At 36.3% G+C, this 16,808-nt stretch overlaps 1 protein-coding gene across 1 annotated transcript in view; it reads right to left on the minus strand.

Annotated features, from left to right (window-relative positions):
* Positions 1 to 16,808, minus strand: part of col4a5 (collagen, type IV, alpha 5 (Alport syndrome)) — a 481,130-nt gene that overhangs the window by 150,699 nt on the left and 313,623 nt on the right. The window contains exons 32-35 of the mRNA XM_039765771.1: positions 14,567 to 14,734; positions 7,340 to 7,429; positions 5,968 to 6,108; positions 816 to 914 (exon numbers count right to left, since the gene is read on the minus strand). Coding sequence (XP_039621705.1) covers positions 816 to 914; positions 5,968 to 6,108; positions 7,340 to 7,429; positions 14,567 to 14,734 — 498 coding nt within the window. The remainder of the gene's footprint in view (positions 1 to 815; positions 915 to 5,967; positions 6,109 to 7,339; positions 7,430 to 14,566; positions 14,735 to 16,808) is intronic.

Consider the following 16,808-nt stretch of genomic DNA (forward strand, 5'->3'; position numbering starts at 1 on the left):
TTCCTAGCTGAGGTAGGATGCTGTTGATTCATCATCCTGTTAGTGTGCCGCCTGCTCAAAGGCATGGGAGTTACTGGAGTTAAGTATCAGAGAGCAGGAAGAGAACTGGCAGAAAAGGCAGAGAATGGTAGCTTTTGGTTGTGGCTCAGGAGGAAAAACAGGAGCTATAGTGCTAAAATCTGACAGAAAGGCCAAATGGTGGCAGGGAGATGTGTCAATGTGACTGCTCTGCCACCACATGATATACTACTGTAAGGAGTAAAACATCATTGAATGGTGGCCCCTGGCTGATGACGATGTAGCTGACCAAAAGGTACCATTGGAGGTGCACCAGGCAGAGATGCAAAGCAGGTGATAATAGCTACATGTAATTGAAATCCATGCATGCGTGCGTCATTATTGTCTCAAAGGTGTTGGTTTAAGTAAGTATATAGGGAAGGTTTTTGGTCTGTCAATGCACAGTTTCCAATTACTTTAGTATGGAGAAGAACCCCCTTGAAGACTTCACTTATGTTGGGGTTGTCGCTAACCCCTCCAATTCTACTTCCTTTTCTAGATAATCTGTCCCTGCATAGTTAAGTAGGCACTTTCCAATAAAGATGGATCTCAGAATTTCTGTAGTAGACAGCATAAATAACAACTTTGACCATGTTCACCAAAAAGAAGAATTCCAAAGACAAAAGCTCAAGTAAAAGTTAAAACGCTACAAAATAGCAAATAAGATAAAATGGCATAATATTAATAAACAGTAGTATTTAGACAACAGTATTTAGAACTAATACAAAAAAAAGATTTATACAACATTATAAACCTACCAGGGGCTCCAGGAAAACCTGGGCGACCATCTTGACCACGCTCCCCATCATCACCAGGAATACCTATAAATCCCTTCGGTCCTGGAAGACCAGGTTCACCTTAATAAACAAAAACAATACATTAAAAAATTGAATTTACTTCAAGTAAAATAATCTTAAATTAAGCATATGCTAAAGACAGATAGGCAGAAATGTTAATATATACAGCATATTTTTTTCTCTGTGGTACCTGAACTGTGTGGTACCTGAACCTGAAGCCAAACAAGCATAAGTATAACCAGAACCAGGTTAGCTAATTCTATTATCCCTCTAGGACTCACTGAACAAAGGTTTTACATTTACAAAACTGGATTCTTTTGTGTTTTTACTTTTTTGGAAATGCTTTTTAAACTTTATTATTTATTCATAATGTGGGATCCTGAATCCATTCTTAATATTACCTTTTTGTTTAGTTTCCATTTTGATATAATTGATCATTTTTGCATCTTTTACTGATTCCACTGTTGGTAGTGTTACTCTGATAGTTTGTTACTACGGAAATGAACTGGGAGTGCTACATATGACATTACTAGGTTGAAGGCAATAAGTTCACATTGGGCACTTCGTCATCACTGGAGTTTGACAGAGAGACCCTGAAAGAATGTATGTATGCTTTAGCTATTTTTTGGGATATTGAATCTTTTATTAATGTTTCATCAACTTCAAATTAGGATTTAGTTTTAACTTGATGGAAGATTGCTATGATTGTCTAGTATTTGTTCTTGGTGTGTTTACCTGTTTCTATTTGATCTCCTGGTTCTCTTTTCAGCTATTTTTTTTACTATTCTTTAGGAGACCAGTTTCAGAATGTTGTTAAGTGTCTACTGGATTGGTTAAACCACTTGGCACTCACAAATTGAGAGACAGCTAGATAGTTGGATAAATTGTACATAACACTAGAATTCCTGAAGTGTGCAAAAATATTTGTAATGCCAGGCACCTTAATTTTATTTGTACCTCCTTATCACTGTGTTAATTGTGCACCGATAATGCCTTTGTTTTGCAAATGCGTCAATTGGCCACAGGCCTGATATCCCATCCCAAACTGAAGCAACTGAAGTCAGACACAAAATGGTCACAGCTAAAGTCTGTTTATCCGGGAGTGAGGTGTCTGGAATTGTGTAGGAAAATAATATATAATTATTTGAAATAAATACATTTCACTTGTGTTTCTTTGTTGTATCACTTTTTTCTCTTTTTTGTGTGAACTGTTTTACTTTGAAATTTTACTAAAACTTTTAAAATGAACATACAGGTACTTTGTCTGTGTAATTATTTGATCATGTGTCACACAGGTGCTTGAATCATACCTTGAAGCAAACTAAAAGTTGCAGAACTTTGCTAATTTTGGATAAATGCAGCTACAAACAGTAACAATAAAGGCAGCCCACCACTCAGAACATTAAATGCAGGGAGAACCTGGGCTCAAACCAGCAACATCTCAATTACAAAGCAGCAGGTCTTACCCCTTTAACAGTGAAGCTAATACTGTATCAGTGAGAAAGGCACGTTTTAACTATGAATATGCAAACATACACTTGCATGCAAACGTCTGTACTTCATATCGATTGATATTTGGGTTTCAGTTTTCTTACATTGACAGCAACATGTAAATTGAACAATATGTTTTTCTTCAGTTTTATTCTTGAATAAAATCACACTTGTTTTGTTATACCTTTTGTGAAAATATTTATTTGATATTTGGACTTCAGTCTTCACACTTTACACACTTAACGTCAACATTTTGTCATTATTACTATAACATATGAAAGAAAATGTTTTAGTTATGTGTTCAACATTTCTTCTTATATTTGCAAAAATTGCTGTAGATACAGAACACACATGAAATATATATATTTCAAGTAACAATATATTATTTTCCTATACAATTCCAATCACCTTACTCCTAGATAAACAGACATCAGCTGTGATCATTTTTGGGAGTGACTTCAGCTGCCTCGGTGAGGAATGGGATAACAGGCTGCCTGCCAGCAGCTGATTGACATATTTGCAAAACAAAAGTGCGATCGTTGTGCAATTAATGCAGTAATGAGGAGGTGCGAGTTAAGGTGGCTTTGCATTACGAATATTTCCGTAGGGTTCAGGGATTTTAGTATTAACTAAACAAAGGAAAATTCACTTCCTCCAGTAATAACAAAGAATATAGAACACGCACAAACACTGTGTAAAACAGTAACTACAAAGATAATAGCAGAGTTTAATAAACAATATACACAGAGTACATGAACTGTACATATTATTCTGTTAACTAGATATCTAGACATATAATGTCCTGAAAGAAATATTGACCTAATGCTCATGTGTTTCTAATAATTTGATAGGACAAAGACACTGTGGCAGACGGCCGGGACGCCTCCAAGCTGGGAGGACCAGGGGAACAACCGTGGCCACAGTGTTACCTCCCCGGAACAATAGATGGCTGCCCCCCTGGGTTGCAGTGGTGCTTAGGACTCCCACAGGACTCCATGGGAGTTGGAGTTTGGTGCAGCCCTGTTGGGATCCGTGGGCACCACCAGGGGGTGCTGCAGCAGCTGCTGAGCCCTCAGCAACACCCGTAAGTGCTGCCGGAAGTAGGCTATCAAGCACCTGGAACACTTCTGGGTGCCTTATAAAAGGGTCCAGCAACTGCTTACTCTGATGAGTCAGAGTCGGGATTAGGAAGACAAAGCTTACCAGGAGAAGTAAAAAGAAAAAGAAAGAGAAGAAAAGAAGAAGAAGAATTTGTGTGATATTGTGCTTGTGATTTTGGGACTGTGCTAGACTTGTAGAAGACAGGGAAAATGTTTCCCACAAGGTGAGAAATAGCAAAATAAAGCGTGTGTGACTTGAACTTGTGCCTGCTGTGTCTGCTTGTGATGGGCAGAGTGGCTGGCGCAACCCTGTTGCGGTCACAACAAATATGAGAGGAAGAAGCAGATAGTCTGATGGCTGTAAAAGATGGCGATGTGATTCCATTTTATTTATTTATTTTATTTTGGCACAAATATATATATGTATGTAAACATATATATATATATATGTGTGTGTGTGTTTGTATGTATATATCTTGTTATGTTTGGGTTACACAGTAACACAGATTCATTCAGGGTTTTCAAGAAACACAAACTTTATTCGTAAACAGCATAATAAAGCATAAAGAATAAAGCAGAGGATATCTGGGGAGAAGAGAGACAAGGCAAAAAGACAAAAGGACAGCTGACAGACTTTTAAATGTTCGAAGTGGCGCGCAAGAAGCAGATCACATGGCACAGCAGCAGCAGCATCCAGCAGCTAATCAAGCAAAGAGGAGTTAAAAAACTGGAGGAGCAACCGCATCTTCTAGAGGTGCCCCCGTCTTCACATATAAATATATATATATCCATCCATCCATTATCCAACCTGCTATATCCTAACTATAAGGTCACAGGGGTCTGCTGGAGCCAATCCAGTCATCACAGGGTGCAAGACAGGAAACAAATCCCGGGCACGGCGCCAGCCCACTGCAATATATACATGTATATAAGAAAAAAAATATATATACTGTGGCGTACGGCCGGGGTCCATGACTGGCCGGGACGACCCTTCATTATATGCTCAGGGGGAGCAGTCATGGATGGTGCAATACCTCCCCCTGGATGCTAGATGGTTGCCCCCCGGGTTGGAGCGGTGCCTCAGTTTCCCACAGGGCTCCATGGGAATTAGAGTTGGGGGCAGCCCTGTTGGGTCCTGCAGGCGCCACCAGGGGGGACTGCAGCTGGAATTCCTGAGCCCTTGTGGGCAGTGTTTTCACCACACCCGGAAATGCAGCCGCAAACAAGCACCTGGTGCACTTCTGGGTGAACTAAAAAAGGGGCCCGCAGCCACCACACATGGAGCCAAAATTGAGAGAAGGAGGACGAGGTTGCCTGGGAGGAGTGGTGGAGAAAGAGAAAGAGTGTTTAGTGTACTTGGTATGTGTGGTTTGGAGCATGGAGAAGATGTGCCCACCAGATTAAGAAGATAAACGTTTATTTTATACATGTGCCTCCGTGTCCAATCTGTGTCGGGTCTGGTGCATATGTAGCACCTTTTCAAAATATATATATATATATATATATATTGCAAGAGCCAATCTTAGAAAGTTAAAGCTTTGAGTTAAATTCATAATGTTTGCTTAATTTGAATAGAATATAAATTTCTTTCATAGTCATAAATAATGGTATAGTCTTTTCCCCCTATAAGTTAGTATGAGAAAGGACTTTCTTGCTATAACTGAGATACAGTGTGATAATTGAGTCAGTTGTTGTTTAGAACAGGTCCCAGTAAACTGGGACTTGAAAAACCCATTTTCAGCTCAGAAATGGGACAGGCATACAGTTTTCTGACAGTCGGCATTTTCTCAATACTTTCCTCAATAACTGTTCACGTTAATGTTCTTTTTACTTTTTTATGTTCTTCTTAGATTAATGTTCCATTAATTTAATGCTTATTTTAAACATTTTATGAATATTGTTTACAAAAGATTGCAATATTTATTTAATTAACATGAAATGTGCCACATTTCATTGTACTATCTCAGTAACATTATTTGTTTTAATCAATGTAAAAAAACTGTTGGCTGGATTTAAACTTTACCTTTTAATGACTACAATTTCTGTTATTTATTTTCATAAATGTAAAGATTTTAAATGTATACAGAATTCCAGTTTATCTATTGAGTATACTGTATTGGGTATCAAGAAATGGTAACAAATTTCAATACTTTTTACTATTGCATTGAAGTTTAAATATAAAAATAAACAAAAGTGTAATCCAGGAAGGTCAACTTTCAGATTCTTATTATAGCCTTTTTGGCAAATTTCACTCCACTTTAAAATATAACATAGGACATACCAAGCTCATAGTGAATATTATGACTTGGAATCTAAACAAATATGTTTCAAAGTGTAGAATAATATACTGTATCAAGGTCATTTTAGCATAGGCAAAAATTCCACCAGATCACTTGACAATACAAAAATAAAAAATGCATTCTACACACTCACACTTCGTATGCTTAGTCTTATTTACCTTTAAACAAAATTTCAATGAAAGAAAACAAATCAACATTAAATAGATACCAAATAGCAAATACCTGGCAGACCAGGCTCTCCTTTATCACCCTTCAGTCCTTGAGGAACTTCTCCTGGAGGCCCTGGGCTTCCTTGTTCACCCTTGAATCCTTTCTCTCCTGGATATCCTTGGGATCCTTTTTGACCAGGAGCACCATCATCTCCTGTTAAACAAAGGGGACATGTTAATGCAGAATTAATAATCTTCTTGAATCTTAATAAATATGCATTGACAACATCAAGATTTCAGCCACACAGTGATAGAGTTCTAATACTCCCACCTAAAGATGCTTAGAAATAGGTTTTGTTTCTCACTGTGGTATCAATTGTGTGAAGCCTATACATTCAACATGGGCTTTCTCCATTCTTTGGCTACCACTTAAAATTCAAAAACTCTTTCTAACAAAGAAACAGAAAATTAAAATTAACTTCTACACCTTTTCATCTAGTTCTAATCAACTAGACTTCTAGCCCTTCCTTACATATGCCAACAATTGTATTGATATGTAGGCAAACTTCAGTGTTGACTTTTTGAAAGAGCTCTCCTTATTACTGAAGAGTTTTTGAAATACATTAACACAACTAGAGAAGATTATTAGGCCCCATAAAATGACAGAGAACCAATTTCCTATGTTCTGCTCTTGACTTACATTTTTATATATGTTCTTGCTATCAAAAAAATTGTAGCATCTCTCAGCAGATATAAAACACTTTGCACATACTTTATAATAATATTTCTCTGTAGCCATAATGACATAGGGTATGTTAGTGATACAGGATAAAAGATTTAGTGTTCAGGACAGAGAAGACAAATAGCTTTAAGGAACTGAACATAAATTGATGCCGGGCTGAGAAATGGAAATAGCTGTTGCACTATGAGCATTAAAAAAACAAGTTTCTTTAGAGTAACAATCAACAAAGAACTACACCTGGGAGATCACTATTTTTAAAGTCTTTGTAGCTCCCGCAAAATGCTTTAATAGTGATGTAAATAGTGCTTTATGTCCTTAAGTCTGGGTTATTTATTTATACTCTTTGGCCTTAGCTAAAGCTAAAGCAAGTATTTATATGGCAAATATCCATAGTACATAGACTGCAAAATTTGCATTGAAAACCTTAAACAAAAACAATACAGCAGCCTATTATTAAAAGCTGCTTTACTACAGTTAATATAAAACATTTCGTGAACGATTAATAAAATAAAAAAAATGTGGACATTAATACACAGATTACGATAAGAACAATGACAGATCTCTATTGTAAAATTCATAAAATTAAACCAGTTGTATTGGGGAATAAAAAATTCAAACTCTCCTAAAGGGAATGGATCTGCTAAATTAACTTGAATGCTGAAGCTGTATGATTAGCTAAATTCGTACATGTCTAAATACTCACCCTTTGCACCAGGAAATCCATTACTGCCAGGAAGACCTGGGGAACCTTGGGAGCCAGGAGTCCCCATTATACCCATGTTTCCTTTTGCACCTATGAACAAAATACAAATGATATTTAGATATTTCATGTGGTTTTTATCCATGGTGCTTAATCATATATCTAAAAACAGTTAACTTCAAGGTTGGTGTTATCTTTATGTTAAATGTTTTGAATATAAAACTAAAAATTAATTATCCTGAAAATAAAGTTTACAACATATAAATTGTTACTTGAGGATTATTTAAAATAGTGGAATGGGAGCAGGGAGTTTTGGACAGGACAGGTTTAAAATGGTACATGAAGGAATAAACGATAGTGTAAAAAAAATACATGTCAAAGTAAATTCTAACTTAAAGTTTAATTGCAAAAATAGAATCAGTAACAAATTAAAAAATTCTTACCTGAATACTAAAAGTATCAAAAATAAAACAAGTAAGTTGAGTTGCACGTAGCTGAGCATAATTATGATATTATAGCAATAACAAAAAACTGGCTAAATAACAAAGATGTGGATGAGTATAACATAGAGAGATATAATTTTTTAGGAAAGACAGACAGAACAAAAAGGAGGTGGTTGCTGTTTATGTCAAACAGAAATTAAACACAAGTCCTCTTCAATTGGATGATGAGCCCCATCTTAGTTAGGACATCTGGCTTTGTCTAGAAAGGATTTGGGCTCTTATTTTAGGAGTGTGTTATAGAACACCCTACAGAACACATACGGTAATTTCAATGCAAATTTTTTAGTAATATTAAAAAGGCAAGTTTATGCTGGAACATTAGAATCACAGAGGACTTTAACTACAATATTATTAATTTGGATAACCCTGCAAATAGTGGAGCACAAGAACAGAAATATTTAGACATAATCATGAAAGCACTAACACGTGGGGAGTCTGTCTAGATTTAGCATTTTATAATAATCAGGATAGAATTGAGTGTGTAGAGGTAATTAAACCAATAGGGTAAAATGACCATAATATAATACACATCTCAGTATTTTGGAAGAGTGCAGTACATGCCTAAATTTGGAATTATCAAGAAATGTAAAAAACTCTGCAGTGGGTTAATAAAGAGTTTTCAGCTGTATCATTCATATAAGATTAATAATACCAATTTGAATCATACAGCACATAAGAGTGTGAAGGAAACAATTATCAATAATTCTAGGGAAGCTAAAATGCAGTTAGATTGGAATATGGCATAAGATGACCCAATAAGATGAACCCTTCAGTATTTTAATAGAAAAAGAACAGTCAAGGAAGAGTTGAAGTGCATTAGGAATAGTAAATGAGAATTAAAAAATACAGACAATGATTGTGATTGTGGTAGTTTGTGATCATGTTAAAAATTGGTACTGTTCAGAACCCTTATATTTGTGTTATACTCATTGAAAACTTAAAAAATTTTATCATTTTTAGCGACAAATACCTAAAAATAGAATTAGCATGAATTAAATAAATTTGCTTTGACAAATGATAACATAAGCAAATCTTAGCTAATCTAAAGATCTTTCTTTGGAAAATCTGAAATTAGCAAAGACAAAAAGCCTAATTATATTAGAAGAGATCAACGATGTAGTTTTTGAGATATATATTCTTTTTCCATATTGTTCTTGTACTTTGCTCTGGTTAGTCATTACACGTCATCCTTCTCCTCCTACGACTGATCGAATCAACAGCTATGAATTGTCAAACTATAAACACAGAAGTAGAGTATGGAGACTTTATACTGTTTTTAATTGCAAGGGTTTCAAATTTTGTATTTATTTATTTTGCAGGAATTTTCCTTTTTTATTTTCATTTTCAAGTGTATAGTGTTGTTGTGCTCTGAAGTTTTTCATACAAGTTCATAAATATATTGTAACCTAGGCAAAGCAATGTAATATTAGTATTTCATTAGTGAGAAGCATTCATGTTTACCCCCTAGAACTAAGTCAGGTTAGTGAAATCTATGACAAGGTTGGGGGAAATGCCTCTAACAAGTTTGGCAAGTGATTCTTTGCAGGGTTGGCTCAATCAACCCCCACAGGAAAGCCAGACTGCCTAGCTGGCAAGCTTCACCTTAACACATTGCTTTTGGGGGCAGGTGTGAAGGTATTCTATGTCACATTGGTCTGAATTATGACTGTTTGGAATTGGCTTGTATCAGAAGCCTTTAAGTACCATGACGCCCTATTGGCTGTAGGGTTTGGACAGAAAATTTATAAATTTGCTTGCTTTACCCCTCTGTCTCTCTCTTGCCAAATGATGAAGAAGCATCTCACACCATGAACTGAAAAGGACAACACAATGAAGGGCACAGCTCAGCAGATATATTGAGACAGGCATGCGGCCTCTTCTGAAGAAAGCTGACCAAAAATGAGGACTTAACTAGAAACATTTTAAGCAACTAACAAGTCTGTGTGCTGCCTGAAACAACACATCACCATTTATCAGGCTGTATGGTTGCCAATATTAAAATATATTTTGCATATTGTTATTATATATGAATATTATCAATAATACATTATTTAAAGTGTAACTTAACTCCTTCTTGTCTTTTACTACACCTAATTGCCTGAGGTTATAACTGTAGAAAGGAAGGTGGGGAGAAGTTATATGGCACAATACCTTATAAACAGTGGTAAGTCAGTGAGATTTGAGGTATTCTGACAAAGGCTACATATTAATAATACAAAAGGGGAAAGCAGAGTAGTATATTACTCTACTAAGACAAAACAACTGTGAAGCCTGCTGCCGTTTCTTAAACATAAACTGTTTGAGGTGTGGATTTAGTGATTTTCCTGTAAGGAGTAAATAGACATGAACATCCATTTGCATCCTATATTTGGTTTTTATTACTGACATCCTAAAAAAAGCTGTTTAACTTAGGTATATTATTGAAAAAAATAACCATTTTGCAGCTTTGTCACTGAGACTGGGGGTTATTCTTCAAAGAAATTCAAAAATAAGTCAGAAGACATGGATTTGAATTTTGATAGCATGATGATGTCAGAAGATAGGACACATTTCTAACTCTTCTTTGATAAGCACTCCTATCACAATGTAACCTTTTGGATCCCTCCAATTTATTTCACATTGTAAAGCCATTTTTCTTATTTCCTTGGAAGGACAAACTGAGCTAAGTGAAAATAGAAAAAAGTCTGCTACTCACTCAAAGTATTATGAACAGCATAGAGTTGAGAACCTGACTATGACTTTCTTTCACAATTTGTACCATGTCGTTAAGAACTGTATTGAGTTCATGAAAAAGCCTTTTTGTAGCCACATGTTCACAATGGATGAAGCAATGAGTGTAAAGTTCATCAGGATGTTGAGCATCCTTTATTTTTATTTCAACACTAAAGCGAAATCCGGTCAGGATTGTAGCACCTCCTACAATAGAGAGAGGTATGGTTGTAGAAGCCTTACTAAATGATTAGATTAATTATCGGTATTGTTGAACGCAAAGCTGATCATTAATTAACCAAGTTAAAATATATCTTTCTATTCCTACATTTATTGGTGTCCCTATGGGCACAGCCATCAGCAGTGTGTTTGTCTGTGGAGAGAGTGTCGACCTTATATCTATGCAAAAGGACGAAGGTCCAAGTCTTTAGAGTCCTGGTACTTCCTGTCTTGCTATACGGTTGTGAGACATGGATGCTATCCAGTGACCGGAGACAAAGACTGGACTCCTTTGGTATTGTGTCTCTCCAGAAAATCCTTGGGTACTGTTGATTTGACTTTGTGATGAATGAGCGGTTGTTTATGGAGTCCCGAATTAGGCACATTACCTGCATTGTGAGGGAGCGTCAGTTACGGCACTATGGCCATGTGGCGCGTTTCCCTGAGAGTGATCCAGCTCATAAGATCCTCATTGTTGGTGACCCGAGTGGCTGGACCAGGCCAAGGGGTTGCCCATGTAACACCTGGCTGTGGCAGACAGAGGGTCATTTTCGGAGGGTGGGACTGGACCGCATGTCTTCCTGGGGGGTTGCCAACCGGGATCCCGAGCTGTTTCGTCGTGTAGTGGGTGCGGAAACACACTGTACCAGTGTATGCTCCCCAACTTGACTTGACTCTGGGTGGTCATGATATATCACACTCATTACTACACTTTAATCTATACTAATAAAAGGTAAAGCCCTCACTGACTCACTGATTCATCACTAATTCTCCAACTTCCCGTGTAGGTAGAAGGCTGAAATTTGGTAGGCTTATTCTTTACAGCTTACTTAAAAAAGTTAAGCGGTTTCATTTCGAAATTCTACACGTAACGGTGATAACGGTCGACAACGTCCGCCATGTTGAACTTTCTTATTTATGGCCCCATCTTCACGAAATTTGGTAGGCGGCTTCCCTGCGCTAACCAAAACCGATGTACGTACTTATTTCAATGGTATGACGCCACTGTCGGCCGCCATTGAACTTTCCAACGTCACTAATTTTCCAACTTCCCGTGTAGGTAGAAGACTGACCCCATCCTCACGAAATTTGGTAGGTGGCTTCCCTGTTCTAACCAAAACCAATGTACGTACTTATTTCAGTGGTATGATGCCATTGTCGGCCGCCATATTGAAGTTTCCAATGTCACTAATTCTCCAACTTCCCGTGTAGGTAGAAGGCTGAAATTTGGCAGGCTCATTCCTTACAGCTTACTTACAAAGGTTAAGCAGGTTTCATTTCGAAATTCTATGCGTAACAGTCATAACGGTCAACAATGTCCTCCATGTTGAACTTCCTTATTTATGGCCCCATCTTCACAAAATTTGGTAGGCGGCTTCCATGTGCTAACCAAAACCAATGTATGTACTTATTTCGGTGGTATGACGTCACGTTTAGCCACCATATTGAACTTTCCAACGTCACTAATTCTCCAACTTCCTGTGTAGGTAGAAGGCTGAAATTTGGTACTTATTTCGGTGGTATGATGCCACTGTCGGCCGCCATATTGAACTTTTCAACAGTCTTTGTTACTTATGGGCCCATCTTCAAGAAATTTGATACGCGGGTTCCCAGCGCTAACTGAATCCTACTTATGTACATATATACATCCATAGCCTGCAGCTCGGTCACCGTGTGAGGCGGCGTTGGGTCCCCCATCCAAACGCCTCCCACATTGTTGGCTGCCTGCCTATATAAGGCCGTCCGTCGCTCCAGTCTCTACATTCCCTTCCTTGCTTTGCCACAGGATTCATGTCTCCCTGCTGATAACTACAGCCTCTTTATTTAATTCACGGCTTCTCCGCTGTTAAATTGTTCATTTATTACGATTATAGTTATTGTGTAGATATTTTAGACTTACTTTACATTGTTCAGGTACCCATTTCCTTTATCATTCCAACCGTACCCGCATTAACATGTCTATCGAGGTAATCACCATCGATCAAAGAACTGTCAGTTACCGAGTGGTTTCCATGCCCGGAGATGGCACCTACCTTTTCCATTCTCTTTGTTACATATTGCACGGCCATATCAGGCTCACTCTTGATATCTTGAGGAACATTGTGTTTTATTTATTGAATGACTGGGACAGGTTCAAGGTGTGGACTGATGATGGTACAGGAGATAATTATACTACACAGGAGCACTATAAGAGTGAAATGCTTAAGCCCTTCACCTATGCATCTGCATGTGAGTTGATGGCTGCCGCTGAATTGTTCGGTTGTCGCTTTCAAGTGTACCGAAATGGCCAAATATTTTACACCTTTGGACAACCGCCAATGCCTCTTCAACATCTTAGATTCACAGGTGACAATTTCAGTAGTGGACTCTTTGATGTTTATGAATGTTTAAACTATCAAAAGCTGGATGTGAAGTTATTGATGAAACTGGTTGTATACTTACAACGCTTGACAGATGCCGAATGTCTCTTCAACACAAGTCCTACAAATACTGTCGTAATTGAAACAAACCATGAAACTCAAACCGATTATGACAGCAGCAATCCAAGCTGTGAGATTTGAAACAAGATTACTGTTCACATGGCCAACGGTGCGTTGCATGCTTAAGAGTAAGCTCAGCGCACAGCTTGGTCATATTACAACCGGAGGGCCGAACTCACAATGTGGTATACAAAGAGATCCTTAACAAATAATTATTGGTATATTTTCCCTCAGTTTAAAAAGATTTAAATTTCTTCTTAATAAAACTTTTAAGACAGTACTTTGCCGCAGCGAAGCGCGGGTATTTTGCTAGTATCTAATAAAATCTGTTTATTTTTCTTCGTACTCTCATGTTTATCACCTTTCCTTTCCCCTTACTTCTGAACTCAGTGATTTTTTTTTACCTTGCTCATTTTCTTTATATTTATTCTTCTCCTTTTCAGCATGTCCACTTTGAAAAAAATTTGTTGTTGATAATGCAGATGACTTCTGCACAAATATATGAATATGCGAATGTGTGCCGTTATTGGAGGACAGCTGCTTTCACATTGAAGTTAAATACAGGTCACTTATGCTTATTAATGTGACCCACTGAGGCAGGCAAATCCGATCTGAGCAAAAAATAAGAACTAAGCAATGAGTCTTTTTATGTGAACCCAGCCTAACAGAACCTAATTGTAAACTAATAGAAATAATTATTCTCTCAACTAGAAATTACTAGAAGCTTCTCACACAAACCAGCTGTAAACAAATATGACAACACAATAAAATACAGAATAAAGAAAGCATACAGACAGAAGGTAGATGTAAAGAGTAATTCTTGTTGAATCAGGCAACCCTTATTAGCATCCAAAGGACTTAACTAGTCCAGTCTTACAGATTGAACCAAAAAAGTATGTTCTCAACTATTTAAAATATTTACAGTACACATGTCATATTGAAATATCAGCATTTCATTTATTTAATTAATTACCCATATTCCATAAGCTATCACTATCTTAAATGTTAGTCAAGAAAAACACAAATTTTTTATGTTTCTAGCATAGTCTATTATTGTGTTTTGCAATGTGGTAGTAGTACAGACTATAAAACTTTTAGGTTAATACAATTTTTTTCTCTGCTGCAACAACATCACAACATAACTGAATGTATGAAAGAAAACCTTTAAAATGTAAAACAATGTTTTTCAAAATATATACTTTAGTAATTCTACAACAATATTTAATGATACACTTAATTAATCTCTAAAGTTAGAAGAAGCAACAGTAATGAGGTAGTAATTGTTTAATGAACAATAGGATATGTAAATGCTTTCCAACCTGGTTGTCCTGGTAAGCCATCTCTGCCAGGTTGTCCTGGCTGTCCTAGGGCTCCTGGCAATCCTGGGCTTCCTGGAAATCCAGGGTTTCCACGGTCACCAGGTGGTCCTGGGATATCTAATCCTGGAGGACCAGGATCTCCTTTTTCCCCATTGATACCTGGAACACCTGTTTGAATAATCAACAGAAAATTTTCAGTACCTATACAAAAAATTAAGAATACATTAAAAATGGCATTACATACTGTATTATGATGAGAAATTGCTGAGAATCTAGTGATATGTTGAAAGTATCTATAGTTACACATTTTGACAGTAACAGAGTAAAATATTATTCAGAAAATATTAATAAAAACACCAAAGATTTAGGGTTCCTTGGAACAAATTTGCAAGCTTATTAGGCATTAATTCAAAACCTTGAATAGTGAGTAAATGTGTCCATTTAGAATTCCCACAGTGAAGACACCACTGTAATCAAAGAGAAAAATGAAAAAGAAATGTCAGCTGAAGTCACTTGTTATAGACAACTCAATTGCTATTAATGTAATACAGATGCTCTGTTCATTCTCATAGTGACTGGCCAAAGTTCATCTTTGCATAAAGTGTATGTTATATTTCACGCAGGGCTCGTCCCATGGTGGAGGTTCAAGTTTTTTGTTTAATGCCTTCTTTGTTCATTTTTTATTCTTTTGCTTGTATTGATTTTATGTTTATTTGCATTTTTCTTTGTATTTGAGTTTATCTATGCATCAATGCCTTTGTTATATGCCTTGTCTTTTTGAGTGGGGGGTTTCCTGAAAGGGACTACCTGCACATCATGACCAGTGACTTTGTGTTATTAGGTAGATTTTCTTGATAGGATTCCCACTCTAGTGAGCATTTTTGGAACAGGTTGGGACTTATGTGCTTGGGCATTCTCGAGTGTCATGGAAGTGTAAATCTGGCAAGAACTGCAACAAAACCACATAAGCAAAATAAAATAAGGCTATTATGACACTATCACCATACAATAGCAAAACCCTAGGAAAGGGAGAGGAATTGGCCTACAAGGCACCAAATAAGGTGAAGAAAAAAATAGTAATGTCCCAAAGTAAATCAAGAATATAAATAAACATTCTTCACGAGAGGGAGAAGCCAAAAAATCATGGCTTAGACAAGTGAAGGAATCTTTACAAATGAAGATTTACATTGACAAAAAAATAAATAGCAAAAGACTAAAAATGTATCAAAAAGGCAATACAGAGAAACAAGTACAAAAGACTAATCCAACAGAAGCCCAGCAAAAAAAAAAAAAAAAAAAAAAAAATACAAACAGCAATTCTTGCACAACTTCTCTCCAAATTACATTCAATAAAATACAAGGAATTCACTTTCCCATGCCTGATTTAAGCAGTTCAGTAAGGTGATTCCCAGCTCTTGGGGTTCTACCCACAAAATACCAGGAACATAGCAGAACACAGTCAAATTCAGATAAATTAAATAATGAATAAATGACAAATATTTTACAAAGAAGAAAAAAATTCTTTAACATATATACATACAGTATGTATATACAGTACATATATATAATAAGTGGACAGAACAATATTAACAGAAATGACATTAACAAATGAATAATACTGAAAAAAAACAGAAAAAATAAATTAAATAGATAGATAGATAGATAGATAGATAGATAGATAGATAGATAGATAGATAGATAGATAGATAGATAGATAGATAGATAGATACTTTATTAATCCCAAGGAGAAATTCACATAATCCAGCAGCAGTATACTGATACAAAAAACAATATTAAATTAAATAGTAATAAAAATGAAAAAAAGCCATGGAGGAACCCTGGCTAAATATAACAAAGGGAAATTTCCTTAGCACAAAAAAAGAGAAGTGAAGCGTCTCAGTATGACCCCTTCCCATTTGTTAATTAACATGGTTACACTGGTATTTGAGAACTGTATAGTTTTTAACACCTTTTGCTTATAAATAAAAGTTTAATAGTTTATTATGAATGTAAACACGTTAAATGGTCTGCATGTACCTCATTTCAAATAACATTCAGGATCACCCAAAGATTATTAAACACCCATTTCTTTATATTCAAAAATACTTTGAATATTAAACATTCTACTGTTACTTAATGGCAAAGTGTGCATTTTAAGTATTATAACTGATTATTTCCATTCTTTTTGTGGCGACTGCTAAAATGCTTGAAATCCATGGGACAAAGTCTTCACATCCTATAA

The sequence above is a fragment of the Polypterus senegalus genome, chromosome 10, assembly GCF_016835505.1.
Source record: "Polypterus senegalus isolate Bchr_013 chromosome 10, ASM1683550v1, whole genome shotgun sequence".
NCBI classification, from domain to species: domain Eukaryota; kingdom Metazoa; phylum Chordata; class Cladistia; order Polypteriformes; family Polypteridae; genus Polypterus; species Polypterus senegalus.